The sequence below is a fragment of the Cololabis saira genome, chromosome 1 (assembly GCF_033807715.1).
Source record: "Cololabis saira isolate AMF1-May2022 chromosome 1, fColSai1.1, whole genome shotgun sequence".
Taxonomy (NCBI): Eukaryota; Metazoa; Chordata; class Actinopteri; order Beloniformes; family Belonidae; genus Cololabis; species Cololabis saira.
The window spans coordinates 51,266,095-51,285,879 of record NC_084587.1 but is presented as its reverse complement, the minus strand read 5'-3'; the positions used below and the strand labels follow the sequence as shown (position 1 = coordinate 51,285,879).

The 19,785-nt window shown below is 39.8% G+C and overlaps 1 protein-coding gene across 2 annotated transcripts; it reads left to right on the top strand.

Annotated features, from left to right (window-relative positions):
* The first annotated feature begins 307 nt into the window (after nucleotides 1-307).
* cep44 (centrosomal protein 44) lies at nucleotides 308-9,464 on the top strand. 2 transcript variants are annotated; one of them, XM_061733138.1, is made up of 5 exons: nucleotides 308-377; nucleotides 582-675; nucleotides 2,950-3,097; nucleotides 7,230-7,367; nucleotides 8,562-9,464. In XM_061733138.1, the coding sequence occupies exons 2-5, from the start codon at nucleotides 584-586 to the stop codon at nucleotides 8,697-8,699; spliced, it is 516 nt and encodes a 171-aa protein (XP_061589122.1). In that variant the 5' UTR covers nucleotides 308-377; nucleotides 582-583; the 3' UTR covers nucleotides 8,700-9,464. The 2 variants fall into 2 exon arrangements, with proteins under 2 accessions (XP_061589122.1, XP_061589121.1); XM_061733137.1 differs by having other exon boundaries at nucleotides 312-675; nucleotides 8,562-9,463.
* Nucleotides 9,465-19,785: the final 10,321 nt, after the last annotated feature.

The following is a 19,785-nucleotide window of genomic DNA, read 5'->3' as shown; positions in this document are numbered from 1 at the left end:
AAACTGAACAGTACTTAAAAAGTATTTGTGACTCGAATAACAAGAAAGCTATGAAAACTTGTGATTTGTGCACCTTATTTTCTGTATTTATTTAGCAGCCTACCCCCTGGCTGATGTTTGATATTTCATTGATAAGACTTGCGTTTGTATTGTTTGATTGTTTGTTCTGTTAATAAAAAAAAAAAAAAAAAAAAAAAAAAAAAAAAAATCCACAAGAATCCATTCGCTGACGTCACAACCGGAACAGCCAATCAGGCGGGTTGCAGGTACTGACGTCACAACCGGAGCAGCCAATCAGCGGGCTGCAGGCGGCTTCCGGCAGAATCAAATCGAAGGCGTCTAGGCTTCTAGCTTTTCTGGAACCCAGTGACTAAGTGGTAATTAATGATTACATCAAACACCAAACCGTAGAACCTTAGATAAGTATATCTTTGATTCTTTAATGTCTGCCGCATGTTTTCCAGTAGAGCTGTAGCTCACCGTTACAGTTGAAGCATAGACATTACCTCACGTGTTGTAACATTAGTAATGGACCTGGACATTTAGACTTTTTTAAGCGTATTTCTCCTCCTAAATGTTAGAAATGTTTTCTACTGGAGATGTCCAAAGTTGTCTCCGTAAACTGGAGACCCACATACGAAGGATCAAGTACCCTGGATACGTGGACTTTGCTGGGTAAGCCATGAAAACACACGGTGGAGTATCGCATATTTCCCTTCCATACAACTAAAGGCTGATTTGTGGTTCTGCGTTAAATCGACGGCGTAGCCTACGGCGTGGTGTACGCGGCGACGCATACCCTACGCCGTAGGTTCTGCGTTGGTGTAACGCGGAACCATAAATCAGCCTTAAGAAAAGCCCACAAACGTCGCTGAATCCATTTGAAACTGGTAAAAGTAATAATAAATAATTCACTGAAAATCAACTATAGAAAATCAGACATTGCCTTTTGAATTGTGGTTCAGCACAACCGTTTAAAAAAAAAAAAACAGACACAAAAGTGAAGCATTGAAAGAAACTAATATTGTGTCTAAGGTGCAACACAGAGGAGGGAGTGTCATGGTCTGGTCTGGGGTGTGGGGACTGCAGGTACAAGGATATCTAAAACTAGCAAGGCATTCAGAAGGGAAACTACTGCCCCGGGTCTCAGTTACAGGTCATGGGACGAGACAAAACACAGCTAAGAATACTGAAGAATGGCCGGAACAAAACCTACTCTGAATAGTTCTGGGTTTAATGGTGTGGAGCAGGAAAAAGCACAGATTGATGAATAGCAGCAACACATCTTCTCGTGTGTATGTATGTATGTATGTATGTATGTATGTATGTATGTATGTATGTATGTATGTATGTATGAACAGGGCTGTCTCAGAAAATTAGAATATTGTGATAAAGTTCTTTATTTTCTGTGATGCAATTACAAAAACAAAAATGTCATACATTCTGGATTCATTAAAAATCAACTGAAAAATTTCAAGCCTTTTATTATTTTAATATTGCTGATCATGGCTTACAGTTTAAGATTAAGATTCCCAGAATATTCTATTATATTTTTGAGATAGGATATTTGAGTTTTCTTGAGCTGTAAACCATGATCAGCAATATTAAAATAATAAAAGGCTTGCAATATTTCAGTTGATTTGTAATGAATCCAGAATGTATGACATTTTTGTTTTTGTAATTGCATTACAGAAAATCACAATATTCTAATTTTCTGAGACAGGGGTGTGTGTGTGTGTGTGTGTGTGTGTGTGTGTGTGTGTGTGTGTGTGTGTGTGTGTGTGTGTGTGTGTGTGTGTGTGTGTGTGTGTGTGTGTGTGTGTGTGTAATGCCCGACGAGGTGTATATTAACTTTGCGGAGGCAAACCGCCCCCGTGTCGTCCATATATTTATGATAATGTCACCTGGAAGGGCATTATCCGCTTATACCACGGTCACTTACCAAAAAACATAAATATTAAATGAGTTATTCATGCTTTAATGTGTTTTCAGTGTAAATCATTAGTTTTATAACCAGCCACAGCTGAGCGACTATTTAATCTCTCGTCTGCAGCCGTTGGAACCTGGTAAGTTACAAAGTTTTTTAACAAGCCATAACTCAGTTTCCTTAGTCAGACCTGAGGGTCTGACTAATACCTGGAACAATCACTACCGTCCCATAAGGTCCTTAATGGACACAGTGTTGATTCTGCAGGAACTAGGACGGACCTGAGATACGACTCAGCAACGGGAGATATTCTAGTCCGCTCAGCTCCGCTCGGCTATGCTGCAGTAACAAACAGGAAATAGATTTGTTTTGAAGAATCAAAGTCCGCAGATAGTTTCCTAAATCGTTTTATTAATATATATTAATAATGATATGATATTAAAGTTATCAGATAATTTGACCAAACTTGTTTTCTAGGTGTAGGTTATCTAAATATGTATGTATGCATGTGTGTGTGTGTATAGACACAGAAGGATGAGTTTTTGATTTTTGTTATGGGTAAATAACAGTTATTTCATAAACTATGATATCGTTTTGTGGAAGATCTCAGGCTAGTGATCAAGGAACATACTGATTAGAGCTGAATTGTGAGTTGTGTGGGTTTTTTTGACACGCAAATGTATTTGTAGATATCTGTCACTGTAAGCCTTACTGGTCAGCGAGTAATCCTAACTAATCAAAGGTCATTTTTGATACTTGGGAATATAACCAAATACAATATTTGAAATATTTTAAATGAAAATAAGTCCCTTATTTCTAGTCTTCCCATATAGCCAGAAGGCCAACATGTCCTGTTGAGACATTTTTATGTGGCGACCGTCAAAAGCAGAGGCTCCTCGTACTTATCTGGTTCCGCTTGTAACACTTTGTTGATCTGATTTCTGTAAAGTTCACTTGTGTATTGTGATGCCGGATGGATGCAGCTTTATTGGGGAATGTCTAATGCCATCTTATTCCCCCAGGCTCTCCAAAGGAGATCCCTCAGCCTTTCTTCCACTTGTGGGCTTCACCCTAACATCTTTCTCTGAACCTTTTGCTGAGCAACTTATGGCAGCTGGGCTGGAACTGACTGGAAAAACAGACCTACGATTTACTGATGCCTTTTACAAGGTAACCAGTATCTTCATTATTGCAGTACGGAAGTGTATGGAGAATTAGTAAAGGCTTTTATGTGTGTACTTTTATGGAGCTGAGGCTTAATCTCATTATTCTAGACCAGGGGTCGGCAACCTGCGGCTCTACAGCCGCGTGCGGCTCTTTAGCGCCGCCCTAGTGGCTCCTGGAGCTTTTTCAAAAATGTTTGACCTTGATCTTTTTCTTTTTTCCTCTTTTTTATTCTTTTTTCCTCTTTTTTTCTTCCTTTTTCATTTTTTAATCTTGACATTTCGACTTTTTTCTCAACATTTCGACCTTTTTCCTCGACATTTCAACTTTTTTCTCGACATTTCAACTTTTTTCTCAAAGTGCATAATGAAAAACAAAATCTTCCCCCAGTTCTAACTAATACAGAAACATGCAGCATGTGTTGTCTTCATTCTAAGGCTTATACAAGACTTTTCATTTTTTGCAGCTCCAGACATATTTGTTTTTTGGGTTTTTGGTCCAATATGGATCTAAAACATTTTGGGTTGCCGACCCCTGGTCTATAATGACAATTTTAGTTTAATTTATTTTATTGGTCCTTTCAATTTCCACAACACAAATAACCCAAAGTACAGGTGTAAATCGTCAGTGTTATACAAAAAAATATTATTTTTTTGGTATATGTATGTATGTATATATATATATATATATATATATATATATATATATATATATATATATATATATATATATAGTATTGAATGAAATTTTAACTAAAAACCAAAAGGTGTAGACTGAAGGCTGAGCTTAATGACGCCTACCCTTTTCACAACAAAAAACGCAGCAATAATACAGTAATGTATACACATACCTACATGTATACATACACGCACGCATACTGTGTATATACAGTAATACATACACACACATAAATACACATATATGTGTATGTATATATATATATATATATATATATATATATATCCATAGGTACATGCCTATGTGTATTATACCTTTGTTTTATATGTATTAATCATTTTGTATTTCTGCCTTTAAATGATCAACATGTGGCTTCAAGCACAATTTATGGTCAATAAAAACACCCAAAAATGTATGATCATAAACTCTTTCTATTTCAAAATAATTTATCATAATTTTTGTGTGATTTATTAGTTTTCCGATATCCAAATAATATACATTTTGTTTTATTTAAATGTAATGATAATTTATTGGTTTCAAACCATGGCTTTAGGGTTTTCAGTTCCTGTTGAAATGTATTCAGAAGTAAAACAATAAAGGCTTTCTATTTCTATTTATCAGATTTAGGACCGTTGTGTAAAGTAGAATGAATGAATCCAGAAGGCTAATGCACTATTTGAACTATTTGTAATTTACAGACATTGGAGTGACCTCGGGGCCTTGCTTTTTATAAAACAATTATCTTTTCTTTAACATTACATTTGAAAAACGAGAGAAATACATCTGATCAGACACTCAAGAGCTGGATTTGAGTGACGACACGTCACATTTTCACAAGTGACAAAATGGGAAAATGTCGTGTTGGCATATTTGAAGTTGCCATGATACTGAAGCTTTAGTTCAAACTCGTTTGCGTTGTCAAAGGGCCAATCCCAATACACCCCCTACTTTCTACCACTTCACCCTAAAAATGAAGCCACAAACCGTAGGGCCCTTGTAATCTTCCCTAGGGATTGGGACACCACTTGCTACGTCACTGCGTGGTTTACGTTCGGGTACGTAAGCGACTGTGTAGTTACGTTTGCACAAACGTCACACCATATCAGGAAGCTGAGAGATAAAAGCTGTTTTAATTTCAGCTGTAGCGCTGTTAATATGCCACTTTATTAAGTTTTAATATTTTTTCAGGCGTAAAAGTAACCGTTAAGATCCCCAACCTGGGCTCAGTTTATCCAAATAACGCCTGATAAGAAATTTGATCTGATGTTTTCGGGATGAGAATGGCCTGCCGGCTCGGGAGCTGATTTATGGTTCTGCATTAAATCAACGCAGAGCCTACGGCGTAGGGTACGGCGTAGGGTACGGCGTAGGGTACGGCGTAGGGTACGGCGTACGGCGCGCGTCGCAGCGTAACCTACGCCGTACGCTCTGCGTTGGTGTAACGCGGAACCATAAATCAGCCTTTATTCTGGCGAGATCTTCGCGAAACAACAGGCAAGCGAGTGATTATGTACATCCACTGAGTGAATATTATGAAAGTAAAATATATATTTCTCGCTAGAAATGTAATCAAAATGCATTTTTATGCAGAAACTAACTCAAAATATTGATTTTATTCATTAAAAATAAGAAATGTCCGCCATGTTTTTTTTTTTCATTCAGTCTGCAAATGACGTAAAGCATTCTGGAAAATTTTTCTAGCCCTCGGTCGGCGAGTCAGTATCTGAAAACCCTCGCTGTGAAGGGCTAGATTCATACACACTAACCCTCGTTATGTCCACTAACCCTAGATGAAAAGAAGAATTGGGACACCACTACCCTCACGGGAACACGCAAAATTTAGGGGTAGGAATGAAAAGTAGGACTAGGGGGGATTGGGACTGGGCCTAAGAGGGTTGGCGGTTGAGAGATAAAGTTTGTTACTGCGTGATGCAGCCACATGTGTCTTCATCTCATTGTTCTTCTGCTGATCTGGACTTGTTTCATAAGTCTGTATGTGAAGCTTGATGTTTATTAATTCACGTATTTTTATCAGCTAAATATCCCATCATTCCACTATATGGGGTGGATATAGGTTGAAGTTGTAATATAATATACTAGGTACCACAATTGCCAAAATTACGCTGACAAAAAAGCAGAAAAAGGCCTTTTTTTCCAGCCTGCACATCACCGAATTAAAATGATCTCGCGTCCTGAGTGTTTGGTGAAATTAGGGGAGGTAATTTGCTATGGAAATTTTACTTTACAAATCATAGACATACGACGGAGTATTAGGGCCAAACTAAGACAAACAAAAATTGGAAATTACGAGAGTAAAGTTGTAATAATATGAGAATAAACCCTTAAAGTTACGAGAATAAAGTGGTAATTTATGAGAACTCTAACAGGAAGAGCACATAGGTCTTTTATGGAAGAGAAGCTGTCTGGTATAGTATAGTAAAGTATAGTATAGTATAGTATAGTATAATATAGTATAGTATAGTATAGTATAGTATAGTATAGTAGCGGTGGTTCCATCTGCTTCCATTCAAAGAGGTTTTGTTGTTTCTCAGGAAACAATGAGGATGATTATAAAGATGCTGATGTGCCAAAAGATTAAGTATTTCCTTATTTGTGAAACCGATACCAAAATATAACTTCACAAGATGCTCAATATTCCTCATTTTAACACTGGGAGAAGAAGCTCTTCCTGTTAGTTCTCATAAATTACCACTTTACTCTCGTAATATTACGACTTTATTCTCATAACATTACGACTTTATTCTCGTCATTTTACGACTTTATTCTCGTAATATTACGACTTTATTCTCATAACATTACGACTTTATTCTCGCCATTTTACGACTTTATTCTCGTAATATTACGACTTTATTCTCGTAATATTACGACTTTATTCTCGTAATATTACGACTTTATTCTCATAGTATTATGACTTTATTCTCGTTATATTATGACTTTATTCTCATAATATTACGACTTTATTCTCGTCATTTTACGACTTTATTCTCGTAATATTACGATTTTATTCTCGTAATATTATGACTTCCAATTTTTTGTCTTAGTTTGGCCCTAATACTCCGTCGTATACACATGAAATGTCGGACGGGATTAAAAACTCAAGACATCCTCCATGATTAGTAGAGATTATTAGAGATTACCGCAGGTCCTCACATCATTTTTGAATCCTTGTGCAATTAAGATTTTTCTGTCTCTGTCTCTCTGTCTCACATCTGTCTCTTTTCTCCATGAAATGTAGAGGTAATGCCCCATGTTTTGTAGATGTATAGTTTGTGTTTAGAATGACAAAATCTAATATCCCTGTGTGTGTGTGTGTGTGTGTGTGTGTGTGTGTGTGTGTGTGTGTGTGTGTGTGTGTGTGTGTGTGTGTGTGTGTGTGTGTGTGTGTGTGTGTGTGTGTGTGTGTGTGTGTGTGTGTGTGTGTGTGTGTGTGTGTCTCCAGGTTCTGCGGGACGTCTTCCACTACAAGCCCGTCCTCACCAAGCAGCAGTTCCTCCAGTGGGGCTTCGCTCAGAGAAAGATTTCCTTCATTTGTGACGTCATTAACTTGGTCCTACAGAGACACAATCAGCTAAAGAAGGTACAATATGTTTGATTGGCTTCTCACAAATGTTCACATCATATGTCCCAGCAGAGGATAGAATAGAATAAAACTTTATTAATCCCCCAGAGGAGACATTTGCTTGTGCAGCAGCAAACATACAGAACTGTCTCAGAAAATTAGAATATTGTGATAAAGTTCTTTATTTTCTGTAATGCAATTAAAAAAAAAAACTAAAATGTCATTGTGAGGAACCAGAGCGGCCTCCCCACGTACAAGGGGACAAGGCAAAACTGGACCTGGGTGATGAGGTGTAAAAAAAACCTTGCAGAGCGTAGAATGCCAAAAAATAAGGCTTTTTATTCCATGTGAAAAAACACATACAGGCAGAGGGCAAAATCAGTAATCTAAAAAAAAAAAAAAGGCACAAAGGGGCATAGCCTCTCAACAAGCTTCCTCCATTTCAGCAGCCCCCCCTTTCTGGTATCCAGCTGCTGTTTATAAACCCAGGCAGGTGGAGAGGTTGATTGGACACAGGTGCGCCACAATCAGCAGAACCAGGCACACCTGTGTGCTGCTCCCCCGCAGACCACGCCCAATCCTCCACTCTGACACACACGTTAAAAAAAAGTCCGGTGAGAAGGGGAGGGGTTGCTCACTTTCTCACAGTCATACATTCTGGATTCATTACAAATCAACTGAAATATTGCAAGCCTTTTATTATTTTAATATTGCTGATTATGGTTTACAGTTTAAGATTGAGATTCCCAGAATATTCAAATTTTTTGAGATAGGATATTTGAGTTTTCCTAAGCTGTAAGCCATAATCAGCAATATTAAAATAATAAAAGGCTTGCAATATTTCAGTTGATTTGTAATGAATCCAGAATGTATGACATTTTTGTTTTTGTAATTGCATTACAGAAAATCAAAATATTCTTATTTTCTGAGACAGTCCTGTACACACTCAACAGTTTTACAAAAAAACACACGAAGTATGAAAAGGTATATTAAAAAAAGTATATCAATGTACAACAGAAATACTAAAAAAAAAGAATAATATTTACATGTGATATGCTCTCTCATATCCTCTGCCCTCATCCTGCGTGTACTTTGTGTACTTTTACACACAGGATGACTTTAAGCTTTAAGTTGACAGCCAGGTCTGATGAATCAGATTTATGATTAGAAATGTAAACTGATTTTAATACCATTGTATTCTGTGTGTTTTAGGTGTCCAGGAAGCCAGTTGTGAAGGGCATAAAGCAGGATTCAGCTTTTACTGCACGTTCCTCTCATGCAGACGCCTTTTCCTCTCACAATGTGACCAGTACTTCTTATAAACAAAGTTATTATTCCAATACTTCTTGAGATGGGATCATAAAACCGCTGAAAGGAGAGAAGCACAATGATAACCTTTTGTGTGTAAGCGTCTATGAAAGTAAAATGATTCACTGAAAGCTTGTTATAGACACAAGTTGAAGAAAACTTTACATCACATCGCCCATTTCAGAATACAATGATTGCCTATATGATGATGATTGATTATTATTACTACTATAACACCATTTGTAATGTTGTTAGACCTTTACAGTTCCTTGCATTTGGGAATAACATCTGAAGTGTGGGTCTTTTAATTGGTGGTTGAATATTTTATGCGATATAAACGGCCCTTTTTGTTGTTCAATCATCTTGGCATTGGAGTTCCGTCTGTTCCACCTGGTCTGTCTGGTCGTCTCAACACGCTGAATATTCTGGAGAAACATCTGGAGGAAGTTCAGAAACATAGAAAAGGTTTACAACATATCCTGTGCTTGCTTAATATATTCTTCAAATTCTTTTTTTTTAAATGTATTTATTGTTTTACTAGCTAAGTTCCAAAATCAATATAATGAAAAATGAGTTGTATCTTATTAACAGCGTAGTGCCACCTTATGTGCTTTTATTATTATATGTTATAGAATGATAGTTTATATAGTTATCTCTGTCTCCAGGGAGAGTTCTGTTATTAAACGCACGCTAGAACTGAGTAATACACAAGTGAGAGAAGGAATTAAAGATGTGACAATAAAATGTATCCAAAATACACCAAATAAATGGCAGTTGAAGTGTGTTTATATTCATGCACACATACATACACAAGTATAAACAGGACAGGTTATGACATACTATACACATACATAAGAGGTGGTAGTAACGAGTTACATTTACTCCGTTACATTTACTTGAGTAAGTTTTGGGAAATGTTGTACTTTTAGGAGTAGTTTTGAATCACTATACTTTTTACTTTTACTTGAGTAGATTTGTGAAGAAGAAACTGTTCCTCTTACTCCGCTACATTAGGCTACGTTGAGCTGTTACTTTTCTTTTATTCCTTTTATCCACGTACGCGTCAATCTCATGACATCACTGTCACATCACTGGGTGATTCTTTGGAAAAAATGTTAGTTTTTGCATGTTTTGTCACATTTACACAGACTCAAACACACACAGAGTTTCTATGAGTTCATGTTTGTTCTAGTTCTGCCTGGTTAAAAAAGAAAAGTACAAAGGCTTGAAATTTTTATTAAAGTACTTGAATTTACTTTAAGATTATTTTAATTTAAGCTATTTTTTATTTTTTATTAATTTTAATTTATTTTATTGATTTAATTTACCTGAAGATGATTATTTTGTACTTTTGTCTGTTTGAATGGTTGTGTTAAAAAAAAATCAAGACGTTACTCAACAGTTACTCAGTACTTGAGTACTTTTTTTACTTTTACTCAAGTAATTATTTGGATGACTACTTTTTACTTCTACTTGAGTCATATTATTCTGAAGTAACAGTACTTTTACTTGAGTACAATTTTTGGCTACTCTACCCACCTCTGTACATAAGCGGATGACGGGAGAGACGTAAATAGGTAGCACGTATATGAAGTGTGTGGAAAAACCGCCAGTCATCCTGTCTTAGGGCCAGATTCTGAGTTACGGTGTCTGCAAAAGGAGTGCAGCGGCTCCCGGAGAACCCAGACCCATTTCTGATTAAGATCATGAGTCTGAAATTCACATGCCGACTGCAGGTACCTGAAGAATGGACCACCACAACAAAATACATTTCTAGCCAAAAATAAAAGCAACTAACAGAGAATCAGTATTAGTGTCAGAAAGATTGTCTGGAGTATTGTTCAGAAGACAGAAAGGAGTCAGTGAAAACTTGTTTAGCAATGACCTGAAATACAGAATGAAAGATGAAACACTTTCACATGACCAACACAAGTGGATAAATACTGGAGAGTATCAGGCCCATACAGGAGAAAAAATATTTGAGAGGGGGATTTTTTTTTTATTGTGCGCTTCAATAAAAAAGTCGTGATTAATGTTGAAATACAATTTCAAGAATAAAGTCGAAATTTTGCCTTTTTTCTCAACATTTCGACTTTTTTCTCAAAGTGCATAATGAAAAAAAAAATCTTCCTCCTTTAAAATATTACTTTTATTTTTCTCCTGCATGGCTCTAATACTCTTCCTTAGATAAATGTATCTTTTTGTACTTTACATTTATAACTAAGATTGGAGTTCTCAGGAAACTTTCTCTGGAGGCCAATAGGAGTGCAATAAATCTGCTGAAAAAATTCAGTTTTGTTCATGTATAGAGGAAGGAGTGCAATTTGGAAAAACCTTGTTGCAAATCTTATTCCAGTCTACAGTGCTGAACGTCACTTCCAGATCGGCCTTCCACGGCTGCTTCCAAGAGTCATAGTCTAAAAAACTAAACGTCAAGTAATGAGGCATAGAATTACAGTAATCAGACCCTTTAGGAGATTTGGAGAAAACTTTAATGTTTGCCAGCACAGACAGGTCCATGCAGAGTTCATCTGTCCTGAAGAGACCAACTGTAAAAGGAAGAATTTGGAAAGACATAAAAATCTTAATGAGGAATGTTAAAGTCAGCCCAAATATAATCAACTCAATTCAATTCAATTCAATTCAATTCAATTCAATTCAATTCAATTCAATTCAATTCAATTCAATTCAATTCAATTCAATTCAATTCAATTCAATTCAATTCAATTCAATTCAATTCAATTCAATTCAATTCAATCCAATCCAATCCAATCCAATCCAATTCAATTCAATTCAGTGCGGGCCAGAATGCAGCTCCTGAAGCTCCGGCCTGCAAACATACACAAAAGAGAAAAAAGGGGGCCAGCACAAGAAACTACAGGAGAAACTACAGGAACGATGGACAAAAATGATAGCTATGAGATACTTATAATAAATAAAAATGGGAAAGAAGAAGAGAGGACGGAAAGAGGAGAAGAGAAGAAGGGAAGAGGAGAGGAGAAGAAGGGTGAGAGGCACCGCCCAGTGGATCATGCCGGTGCCCCCCTGCAGCATAAGCCTATAGCAGCATATCTACCACGAAGCTATATTTGAGACTAACTATTATAGTCTTGTTCTGTAGCTGCAACTATGACTACTGACTCTAACACACTAGAGTTTACACTAACTAGAGATTTACTAAACACTAATTATAGGCTTTACTAAACAGAAAAGGTTTTAAGTTTAGTTTTAAAGGTGGAGGTGGTGTAAGCCTCCTTAACCCAGATTGGAAGTTGGTTCCATAGTAACGGTTCCTGATAGCAGAACGCCCGCCCTCCAAATCTACATTTGGATACTCTAGGAACTACGAGTAAACCTGCACTCTGAGAGCAGAGAGCTCTGCCAGGAACATAAGGCACTATCAGGTCTTGCAAATAATGCAGAGCTAAGCCGTTTTGGGCTTTATACGCAAGTAATATAATTTTAAATTGGATTCTGAATTTTACAGGTAACCAATGGAGCGACGCTAACACTGGAGAGATGTGGTCTCTCCTGCTGATTCCTGTCAGTACTCGTGCTGCTGCATTTTGGATCAGCTGGAGGATATTCAGCAAATTACTTGGACATCCTGCTAACAACACATTACAGTAATCCAGTCTAGAAGATACAAACGCATGAACTAGTTTTTCTGCATTACTCTGCGAGAGGATTTTCCTAATCTTTGCAATATTACGGAAATGGAAAAATGCTATTTTACAAACCTGATTAATATGTGGTTTAAACGACAAATCCTGATCGAAAACAACACCAAGGTTTCTCACAGTTGCACTGGAAGCCATCGCAACACCATCTAATCCCTTCCTAAAATGCTCTGGACCAAGAATGATAACCTCTGTTTTATCTGAATTTAGAAGCAAGAAATTTCTGGACATCCAGTCCTTGATGTCCCTAAGACATGCCTGAAGTTTAACTAATAGTTCTGTTTCATCCGGCTTCATAGACAAGTAGAGCTGCGTATCATCAGCATAGCAATGAAAGTGTATGCCGTGATTCTGGATTATACTTCCCAATGGCTGCATGTATAAACTGAACAAGATTGGCCCTAGCACTGAACCCTGCGGAACACAATAACAGACCCTTGACTATTCTGAAGAAACCTCATGTACATGAACAAACTGGAACCTGTCAGATAGATATGATTTAAACCAACGTAGAGCTGTCCCTTTAATCCCAACAACATGCTCTAACCTGCGCAGTAAAATGCTGATCTACAGTGTCACTGAGGTCCAGTAGAACCAGTATAGACACTAATCCCTTAGCTGAGGTCCAGTAGAACCAGTATGGACACTAGTCCCTTATCTGAGGTCCAGTAGAACCAGTATGGAAACTAATCCCTTATCTGAGGTCCAGTAGAACCAGTATGGATACTAATCCCTTATCTGAGGTCCAGTAGAACCAGTATGGACACTAATCATTTACTTAAAGGTTTAACCCTTAAACCTTTACTTAAAAAACCTTCCCTTGACCCAGACACCTTAGCTAATTATAGGCCAATTTCTAACCTTCCATTTGTATCTAAAATTCTGGAAAAGGCAGTTTCAAGCCAGTTATGTGACTATTTGTATAGAAATGATCTGTTTGAAGTCTTTCAGTCAGGGTTCAGAATGCATCATAGCACAGAGACAGCACTGGTTCGAGTCACGAATGACCTCCTTATGGCCTCAGATAAGGGATTAGTGTCCATATTGGTTTTACTGGACCTCAGTGCTGCTTTTGACACTGTTGATCATGGCATTTTACTGCACAGGTTAGAGCATGTTTTTGGGATTAAAGGGACAGCTCTACGTTGGTTTAAATCATATCTATCTGACAGGTTCCAGTTTGTTCATGTACATGAGGTTTCTTCAGAACAATCAAGGGTCTGTTATGGTGTTCCGCAGGGTTCAGTGCTAGGGCCAATCTTGTTTAGTTTATACATGCAGCCGTTGGGAAGTATAATCCAGAATCACGGCATACACTTTCATTGTTATGCTGATGATACGCAGCTCTACTTGTCTATGAAGCCGGATGAAACAGAACCGTTAGTTAAACTTCAGGTATGTCTTAGGGACATCAAGGACTGGATGTCCAGAAATGTCTTGCTTCTAAATTCAGATAAAACAGAGGTTATCATTCTTGGTCCAGAGCATCTTAGGAAGGGACTAGATGGTGTTGCGATGGCTTCCAGTGCAACTGTGAGAAACCTTGGTGTTGTTTTCGATCAGGATTTGTCGTTTAAACCATATGTTAATCAGGTTTGTAAAATAGCGTTTTTCCATCTCCGTAATATTGCAAAAATTAGGAAAATCCTCTCGCAGAGGGATGCAGAAAAACTAGTTCATGCGTTTGTATCTTCTAGACTGGATTACTGTAATGTGTTGTTAGCAGGATGTCCAAGTAATTTGCTGAATAGGCTCCAGCTGATCCAAAATGCAGCAGCACGAGTGCTGACAGGAATCAGCAGGAGAGACCACGTCTCTCCAGTGTTAGCGTCGCTCCATTGGCTACCTGTAAAATTCAGAATTCAATTTAAAATGTTATTACTTGCATATAAAGCCCAAAACGGCTTAGCTCCGCAGTATTTACAAGATTTGATAGTGCCTTGTGTTCCTGGCAGAGCTCTCCGCTCCCAGGGTGCAGGTTTACTCGTAGTTCCTAGAGTATCTAAATGTAGATTTGGAGGGCGGGCGTTCTGCTATCAGGCACCATTACTTTGGAACCAACTTCCAATCTGGGTTAAGGAGGCCATAGGCGCCGGAACCGTGGGTGCTTCGGGGCCCGAGCCACGGAGATGGCCGAGCACCCACGGGGAGAGCAGAGTAGGCGAGCCCTCATGTCAACAATCACTGATTGGCTAAAGCGGTTTTCAAATAGAGGGCGCACAGCCGGTGCCGGCTTTCCCATTCAAGTGTATGTGCTGCCGCTGCGCAAGAGCGCGCTCCTGACGCACGGCGGGCGCAACGCGGCTTTCACCTAGAACTCGGCGCAGAGCCTGCGCGCATACACCTGTGTAGGCTACACATTTGTTGCAAGTTGCTTGGCGACCGAAAAAAAGTTTTTCCGGTCATGGCGCCGTTTTCCCACTCATTTGGACGTACAGTAGCTACAGCTCGGTTTGCAAAATGCATGTGTCCCTGATTCAAAGAAAAGCTCTGGCTTTAGTTCTTCTTCTGAGGAGGAGGAGACGAGCAGCAGCAGCAAGGAGGGGATGGGTCCATGAAATCCTCATGAGAACACAGGATTTGGGGGAATACAGGCTCGTTCGGGAGCTACAGCTCCATGATGGCCAGGTCTACTTCAGGCTGAATCATATTTTCTTAAAAAACCTTTCCGAACTATTTTGTTGTTTTTTGTAGCTCATGTCAGTCATTTTAGCGGACCTGTAGTGCTTCAGTTTGCAAAAGTATTGACATGTGGTCTTTTCATAACCATATATTGATCAATGATTCAATTGGTCCCCAGATGAGGCATGGAAATGCTATATTTTATTTTAAATTGACATTTTATTGTTAAAAGAGCAAAAGAATATCACATTTCTACCACTTAAACAGGTGTGTCCAAATTCTGTGAGATTTCTCTCCACTTTTGTCCCTTTTTATTGATGTCCCGATAGTCCTGCAGTCTCATCCCACAGCTCCTCACAGACTCACAGCCAAGATCATTCTTTCTTCCATGTTGATCGTCTCTGATCTACAAGCTGCAACTTTTTTTTCTCCCTCCACCTTCTCTCCTACACCGCCGAGATGCCGTCACAGGGCGCACGGTGAAATAAAAAAAAAAATAATTTCTACTGTTGTAGATTAGAAACGATCAAGAGGGAAGAAAGAATGATCTTGGTTATGAACTATAGAAATATAGCCTCCTTTTTCTCAGATGAACACCCGAATTTGTTAAGAATTTGATTATTATTTGTGTGTGTGTGTGCGTGCGGCGTTCATGTCCGTTACCGCTGTTGAATCTACGTTGCTGAATTGCTGAATCTCGTGCGAAACGACACTACATGACATTCAGCACCCACCAGAAAAAACATAATTCGGCGCCTATGAAGGAGGCTGACACCACCTCCACCTTTAAAACTAAACTTAAAACCTTTCTGTTTAGTAAAGCCTATAGTTAGTGTTTAGTAAACCTCTAGCTGGTGTTGGTAAATCTCTAGGTAGTGTAAACTTTAGTGTGTTAGAGTCAGTAGTCATAGTTGCAGCTATAGAACAAAACTATAATAGTTAGTCTCAAATATAGCTTCGCGGTAGATATGCTGCTATAGGCTTATGCTGCAGGGGGGCACCGACATGATCCGCTGGGCGGTGCCTCTCACCCTTCTTCTCCTCTCCTTTTCCCTGCCTCTCTTCTCCATTACCATTTTTATTTATTATAAATATCTCATAGCTATCATTTTTGTCCATCGTTCCTGTAGTTTCTTGTGCCGGCCCCCCTTTTTTCTCTTTTGTGTATGTTTGCAGGCCGGAGCCTCGGGAGCTGCGTTCTGGCCTGTGTTCCCGGCCCTCCCCCCCCTCTGGTCATCCCATTGCTTCTTCCACCTGCCTACGTGGATGTCTGCTGTTGCTGCTTCCGCCTGCCTGCACCCCAACTCCCCCCCCCTCTGGTCATCCCGCTGCTGCTTCCACATGACTGTTGTGTGCAGCTGACGCCCCCCCCCCCCCCTCTGGTCATCCCGCTGCTGCTTCCACCTGCCTGCTGTGTGCTGTCGACGTCCCTGACTCCCCCAGTCTGGCCTTCGGCAGGAGGGTCCCCCCTTATGAGCCCGGTCCTGCTCAAGGTTTCTTCCCTCCTAAAGGGGAGTTTTTCCTTGCCACTGTTTGGCTTAAGGCTTTTCTCCCACTATGGGAGTTTTTACCTGCCATTGTTTATATAATAATTGCTCGGGGGTTTATGTTTATGTTTATGTTTATGTTCATGTTCATGTTCATGTTCTGGATCTCTGGAAAGCGTCTAGAGACAACGGCCGGGTTTCCCAGATCCAACCTCTCTTAAGGATTTAAGAGAGGTTCAAAGAAGGTTTGAACTAAGAGAGAATCCTAAGATATGGGTGTTTCCCAGATGACTTCTTAACACCGTCCTTTAGTTTCGCTCTTTCAGAAGCTCTTTGGAGCAGCTGTCTGGTTCTGAAACCAAATCAATCGATGCCAGGCAAATCGATCACCGATCACTATCAGCGCATTTTCACATGCAACACTGCTACCTAACGCACTAATTCCCTGCTGCCTGTGCGTTATAATAAAAAATTAAGATGATAAATATAATTCAATGACCCTTTTTCATCCAAACGGTGCGTTACTCCGTTATTTCTGGCTACAGTGAGGCTTTTTTTCCCCACACGCAGAGACCGGGAGGAAACGTGGTGGGCGTGTGTGTGCGTTCAAAAACATGAGCCAAGAGAAGGCGAGTTTCGCAAATCGCAACGTGGAATTACAGCAATCCCTGGTTTTTCGCAGGGGTTATGTTCCAAAAAGAACCCGTGATAAGTGAAATTCTTTTTACAATTATAGAGGGCTTCAGATTGCAGAGATCATCCCCGCCACGCATTCCACTGCTCTTCTGAGACGCTGCATCCCGACTCTGTAGCGTCTTTTTATCCTAAACCCCGCGGTGCAGGTGGGTTTTTTCAAGAGAAGAAAATAGTTATGGGTCGTTGTCTTCGCTCTTTTTTCTTCTGGGCAAAAAGATTCTTTAATATAAACCGACTCTCTCTCTGGGTCAGGTGGCTCTTGGTTGAGCTGCTGTGACATCGACGGAAGCATTCCACAGATCCCGATTTTCGGCCGTTCTTGTAACTGCCCCTAGGCTCTCTCCATTCGGTAAGGTCAACTTCCCAGGTTCTTGCCGGTCTCCCTCTGGATCTCTTCCCTGCCGTGATGCCCTGCATGATGGTTTTCTCCAGGCTGTCATGTCTGATGGTGTGGCCGAAGTGCTTCATCTTTCTCCTCCTTATCTGCTTCATCAGCATTGGGTTTGTTCTTAGTTGTTCTAGAACCCAGTCGTTGGTCTTGTGCTCCCTCCATGACACACGCAGCAGGCGTCGGTATGTCCACATTTCAAAGGCTTCAATTTTCTTTGTTGCTTTCTTTGAGAAAGACCAAGATTCACTGCCATAAGTGGCAACTGCGAAAGCTGTGGCCCTGACTATGCGCAGTTTTAGGCTTTTGCTGACTTCTTGGCTCTTCCATATTGGTGTAAGCTTCTCCACTGTGCTCCGGGCCATGCACAGTCTTCTACTGATTTCTGCCATGCAGTTAGCTTCCGTTGTGATGGTGGATCCTAAATAGACGAAGCTCTTCACCTCTTCCAGTTCTTCTCCATTGAGCGTGAAATTGCTGAAATCTGTCCGGTTCTTGTCCATCACCATGATCTTGGTCTTCTTCGTGTTCAGGAGTAGCCCTTTTTCTTCGCTCAGATGTTGCACGTGGGTCAGTAGTTCCATGAGGTCTTTTTTGCTTTCGCATAGCAGTGTTGTGTCGTCTGCGTATCTCAGGTTGTTAATCAGTCTTCCTCCAATCTTTATTCCGGTGCTTGTGTTTTCCGTGGCTTCCCTCATGATGTTTTCCGAATAGATGTTAAATAGAGCTGGTGATACAATACAGCCTTGTCTCACTCCTCTCTCAATCGAGAACCACTCTGATGTTCCGCTTTTGGTCTTGACTGCGGCCTCCTGGTTGGAGTATAGGTTTTCCAGGAGTTTGATCGTGTGTACTGGAAAGCCCATTTTGTACATATCTTGCCAGAGTAGTTGGTGACTGACGCAGTCAAATGCTTTTGCATAGTCAATGAAACACATGTATAGGGGGATGTTGTATTCCTTGCATTTCTCCATGATGATCCGGATGTTGATTAATTGTTCTCTTGTACCCTTTCCTTTCACGAAGCCTGATTGTTCTTCAGAGATTTCATATGCATACTTGAGTTGTATTCGTGCAATGATGATTTTCAGGAGTATTTTGCTGGCATGTACAATAAGGTTGATTGTTCGGTAATTAGCGCATTCCTTCACATTCCCTTTCTTGAAGATAGGCATGAATATTCCTCTGCACCAATCTTTGGGCCATTCTTTTGTCCTCCATATCTTCACACTTATCTTCCATAATAATGTGACGCCTTCTTCTCCTGACACTTTCCATAACTCGGCTGGTGTTTCATCTGTCCCTGGTGCTTTGTTGTTGGGCATTGCCTTCAGAGCTGACTGTACCTCTTCTCTTGTTGGTTCTGGCTCTTCCTCATGCTCATTGGGGTTTTCCCATTGGTGGTGTTGTGGTTCATGGTAGAGTTGGTTACAATACTCTGCCCATCTCTTCATGATGGCGTCTGATTCGGTCAAAGTGTATAAACCGACACCATTGATTATATTTGAGACTGTAATGAACAATTCATCAAAGGATCCCGTTCTTTCAGCTGCTGCTTCCCTGTCATCACATGTAGGTGCTCGGGCTCGGGCTCGGGCAGGATCGGTGTCCCGGCTGCCTGGACAGCGCGGTCCGACAGCACGTCCAGGGGACTGAAGTGCTGACGCACAAATGCGTTCATAAAAACAGTTCTGCTTCGCGCACGGCGACGCGGTTGATTTGCAGAGAGAACATGCTGTATAGCAGCCAAATTATCAAATAAATGATATTCATGATGATCGTTTTATTTGTGCGTAATGCATAAAGCATATACAGGAACACACTTGTTATTCCTTATTTTTCTTTTTTTTCCCCTTTTGCTGTCACCAATAAATGCTAAACAATATAAATCTAAAGTATAAAATAGATCAAAATTTGTGCGGGGTGCATTGTTTTAATATCTCATTGCTTGGTGTGATATTGATTTGCCTGACGCGGCTGGATCTGTGAGTCTTTGTTCACTAAGATGGTTGTAAAGACTGGGTCAGCAGCATCTTTCATTTCCTTCTTAATGAAAGACATACTTAAGCTAAGAGCGACTCTGGGAAACGCGATTTTCTTTAACAGGCTCCTTAAGAAGGTTTGAAAGAAGTCTTTCGCTGTTAAGAACTACTTAACTGATCTGGGAAACCCGGCCAACATCTGTTGTATTAGACGCTATATAAATAAAATTGAATTGAATTGAATTAATCCCTTATCTGAGGTCCAGTAGAACC